A 4,778-nucleotide genomic window follows, 5' to 3' on the forward strand; every position below is an offset into this window, starting at 1 on the left:
GGGGATCTTACCCAACCCTAATCACCATAAAGATTTTTTATGATTTTTTTTTAAAAAATAAAATTATTTATAAAGATTTTATCAAACCATAAAGACTAATTCTAATTATAAACTATAAGGGACTAAATCATATCTTTCATCAAATCATATAACTAAATTTAAAATTTAATCAAAATTTGTAATTAAAAAAAAAACTATTCAATGATTACAATGATATGGCTTTCTTAAACGTTGATTATAACAAAATACAAATTCGATATATTTTACAATTCTTTCTTATATGCATTATACTACTTTGTTACAATCTACTCAAATAATTTCTTGTCAAAGTCAATAATAGCACATCTTAATATCCAACAATGTGGGCCACCGCTCATCTTCAAGCCATTTATTTCCTCGAAACTAAAAAGGAAAAAAAAAAAACAGATAAATAATAATATTATTAATAATAATAAATAATAACAATCTTGTTGATATTTTTCTATTATTTTTTTAAATTTTTTTTATAAGGCTCTATTTTAGACGTATCTTCTTCGTTTGTTAGCATCTCCCAATAATCATGGCGGACAAAAAACAACAGTCCCTCAACAACTTCAACTCCAACCAACCGGCCACCGCCGATTCCTCAACTCAAATCCTCCCCACCACCACCACTCCGGCCCCCGCCGCCGCCAGAAAAAAGCTCACTCTAATCCCCCTCATCTTCCTTATCTACTTCGAGGTCGCTGGCGGTCCTTACGGCGAGGAACCCGCCGTCCAAGCCGCCGGTCCCCTCCTGGCCATCATCGGCTTCATCGTTTTCCCTTTCATATGGAGTGTCCCCGAGGCGCTAATCACGGCGGAGCTCTCCACCGCCTTCCCCGGCAACGGCGGATTCGTCATTTGGGCCGAGAGAGCCTTTGGACCCTTCTGGGGTTCTCTCATGGGAACCTGGAAACTCCTCAGCGGCGTCATCAACATCGCCGCCTTCCCAGTTCTCTGTATTGATTACATCAAAAAAATGGCTCCGCCTCTCGAATCCGGCTGGCCCCGCCGCATCGCCATCCTCGCTTCCACCCTCATCCTCGCCCTTCTCAACTACATCGGTCTCACCATCGTCGGATACGTCGCCGTCGTTTTAGCCTTCTTGTCTCTATTACCCTTCATTTTAATGACCTTCATTTCAATCCCCAAAATCAAACCCCATCGATGGCTGATTTTGGGCGATAAAAAAAGGGATTGGAATCTATACCTCAACACTCTGTTTTGGAACCTCAATTTTTGGGATAATGTCAGTACACTCGCCGGAGAAGTCGAAAACCCCCAAAAAACATTTCCAATGGCTCTGTTCGTCTCTGTAATTTTCACCTGTCTTTCTTACTTAATCCCACTCTTGGCCGTAATCGGCGCTGTAGATGTAGAACAATCCGCTTGGGGTTCTGGATTCCACGCCCAAGCCGCCGAAACAATCGCCGGAAAATGGCTGAAAATCCTCCTGGAAATCGGTTCATCGTTATCAGCAATTGGGCTTTTCGAAGCCCAATTAAGCAGCAGCGCGTATCAAATTCTGGGTATGGCGGAAATTGGGATTTTACCCAAATTCTTCGCCGCTAGAGCGAAATGGTTCAATACTCCATGGATTGGGATTGTGATTTGTACGGCGATTTCGCTAGCGGTTTCGTACATGGATTTCGCTGACATTGTAGCGTCGGCGAATTTCATTTACAGTTTGGGGATGTTGTTGGAATTTTCATCGTTTGTTTGGTTGAGATGGAAGCATCCAGGGATGAAAAGGCCGTTCAAGGTTCCATTGAAGCTGCCTGGTTTGATCGTGATGTGTTTGATTCCGTCGGCGTTTTTGGTGGTTGTGATGGTGTTTACTCATACGAATGTGTTCTTGGTGAGTGCTGCAATGACAGTGGGTGGGATTTTATGGTTTGGATTGATGAAGATTTGTAAGAAGAAGAAGATATTGGAGTTTAATCCTGAAACTGAAGCCATTGTTGAAGAATTGTGAGACAAATAATGTTATAGTTGTTATGAAGAAGTTGCAGGTTACTCTGTTTTTGTGTTGATTTCAATTTTAATTTACTGCTTTCGAATTTGTAGATATTTGTAGTTGGCATAGTCTACTACTTGGTGTTCTTCCTTGTTTCTAAGGAAACCTTTTAGGGTTTTTGATCATTTTGATTTCTTTGTCGTTGTTTCCAATGATGATTTTGTAACCTAATTGTTCATATGATTTTATGAATTTGTGGAAAATAGGGATAGGTGGATTACATTTTCTTCAAAAAAAAAAAAAAATTAATAAAGTTGAGGCAAAAAAGTATAATGAGATATTTTTGCATATTCATTTTGGGTTTTTACAATCAATTCCCTTGTTATTAGATAGAGATTTGTTGCCTTCTTTTTTTTACCCTTTAGAATTTTTTTTCCCAATACATATGTATGGATTTCCTAATAATAATAATAATTGTGGATAGTGAAATATAGTATGTGAGTTTGTAATATTTGAGAGGATTCGAAGGATAGTCTGGTACAATAGACTCAACGATTGTCGGTGATAGTTTAGAGAATTAAGAGAAATGGAGAGATTAGAGTATTTTTAACATAGTGCAAATGTCATGAGCCCATCTTGGTTATTTAGAAATCTGGTTTGGTAAAGATCGTTTACTAATTAACTTCTTGGGTCATTAATCAAACTATTACTAACGATTATGAATCTAAGCATAACTTTGCCTTTATGGGTCGACCTTCATACTTAGCCAAGATTCATTGAGTTATTACGACAACAAGAGCAATAATGATAGAGAAAATCATGTCAAACATATCTAATAATTTATTTGGATGAGATGAGATGACATAAGGTGAATTTTAATGTGTCATATCTAACTTTTTAAGTATGTGTCAAATAAGTTATTTTTTCAAAGATAATAGGAGAAACCTCAATACATACATAAACTCTTCTCTTTGACTAAATAGATAATACAATTTAAAAAATATCTCTTTCTAAACAAAATAATCATCGAGAGAATTTGACACAACAACAATATGAGTTGAACTATTAATTTCGAAAACTTTTTATTACGTTCTAAATTAAAACTTTATAAAGTCGTTTAACTCCAATTTTGCATCTAAATTTTGAAATTGTTTATTAGAAGTTTAATATTATAAGATTTTTTTAAATGAATTTATGGGATATATGATTGAAAGATATGTTAAACACAAACTTCACATTTTCTTTTCTTTTCTTTTCTTTTCTTTCTATTTTTTTTTAAATAATAGAATCATTGAAGTTAGAACCTAGTCAACAAATAACTAATTTTGAATACTGAAAATTAAAATTTTAGATTGACTTAATTTAATTAGTCCTAATTAATACAATTAAATATATTTAACATATTAACTAACTAATCAACAAATTAAGTAATTAAGTAATTACATTAATAGAATAAGCATGAATTTGTAAAACTAAATTAAGTATATATTTTAATAAAATATTATTGATATATTCCATTCAAGTAATTAATTAATTTTTTTTTAGTAAAATGAATATTAATTAATTAAGTATATAAAAATCAAAATCAAAACTTGAAAACTCATACTTTTGTAAGAAGGATACCTAAATAAATATTAATCTCATGCCCATAGGCCATCCCTATATAAATCTCATACCAAAAAGGGATATCATATATTCTTACTCATTTTCATCTTCAATTGTCTTTAATAATCATTTATCACCTTAGCTAGGGTCTATTTTTTTATTGATATCTTCTTTATAAATAATAAACTATATAATATTTTAATTGTTCATTTCATCTTTACTAGTTTAAAGACTAGAGAATTTGGGTAAATCCTTAAAAAAAAAAAAAAAAAACATCTTCATAGGCTAATTAAAGTGATCTAAAATTAAACTTGAGAAACTCTTGAAATGACTTTAAGAAACAAAAAGGAAAAGAAAAGCTTTTTAGTATAAATTTTGTAATGATTTAATATTATTAAAAGTGTTGTTATATATGTGTGTGAAATTATCGATTTATACCACTAAACTTTAGGAGTTATATCAATTTAAACTCCGATATTTTATTAAGTGTGTCAATTTACATTTTTATTATGTTCTACATCAATTATAGTTATCTATTTCATTAAATTTGACATTTGAAGAAGTCCACATTCGTAAGATTTGAATGCATTGATGATTTTCAAATGTAATCTTAACTTAGAAGCTTAATTGAAACAATTTTATGCTTTGTACCATACCTTTCAAACTAAATCTGAAGGAAAATGTTAATTGATACTCATAGAAGTTCATGATTTAAATTGATACAATCCAATATTTATTGGTGTAAATCGATATTTTTCAAAATAATAATAATAAATGTAAAGGACTAACCATTTGAAATACTCTTAAGAATTATTTAGATAAACTATAAATTATAAATTTAAGGCTAAATTATAAGAAATATCTTTAAACTTTGTGTTTTGTGTCAAAAATATCTCCAAAGTTTCAAAAGCTTCATAAATACCCTAAAAGTTTTAAAAAGAATTCAAAATTACTCTTATCGTTAGTTTTGGATGGAAATCGTTAGTATGTTATTTAAAAATATCTCAAAATTTTTAATAGTATCAAAATACCTATAAACTTAAAAAGGTTTTTAAAAATACCATAATCATTGATATATATATAGTAGTCATTAATACCTCGTTGTAAAAATAACTTTAAAATTAAAAAAAAAATACAAAAAAGTTTTGAAATGCTACATGGTTAGTATAATGATCAACTTATTTGAAGTTTTCTT

At 31.2% G+C, this 4,778-nt stretch overlaps 1 protein-coding gene across 1 annotated transcript; it reads left to right on the top strand.

Moving 5' to 3' along the window:
* The first annotated feature begins 501 nt into the window (after positions 1-501).
* LOC120070583 (probable polyamine transporter At3g13620) lies at positions 502-2,163 on the top strand. The gene has a single exon (XM_039022388.1). The coding sequence runs from the start codon at positions 560-562 to the stop codon at positions 1,994-1,996; it is 1,437 nt and encodes a 478-aa protein (XP_038878316.1). The 5' UTR covers positions 502-559; the 3' UTR covers positions 1,997-2,163.
* The last annotated feature ends 2,615 nt before the right edge of the window (positions 2,164-4,778 follow it).

The sequence above is a fragment of the Benincasa hispida genome, chromosome 2, assembly GCF_009727055.1.
Source record: "Benincasa hispida cultivar B227 chromosome 2, ASM972705v1, whole genome shotgun sequence".
NCBI lineage: Eukaryota > Viridiplantae > Streptophyta > Magnoliopsida > Cucurbitales > Cucurbitaceae > Benincasa > Benincasa hispida.

Excerpts from the sequence above, each read along its gene's own strand:
- LOC120070583 (XM_039022388.1), top strand. The coding sequence starts at position 560 with ATGGCGGACAAAAAACAACAGTCCCTCAACAACTTCAACTCCAACCAA.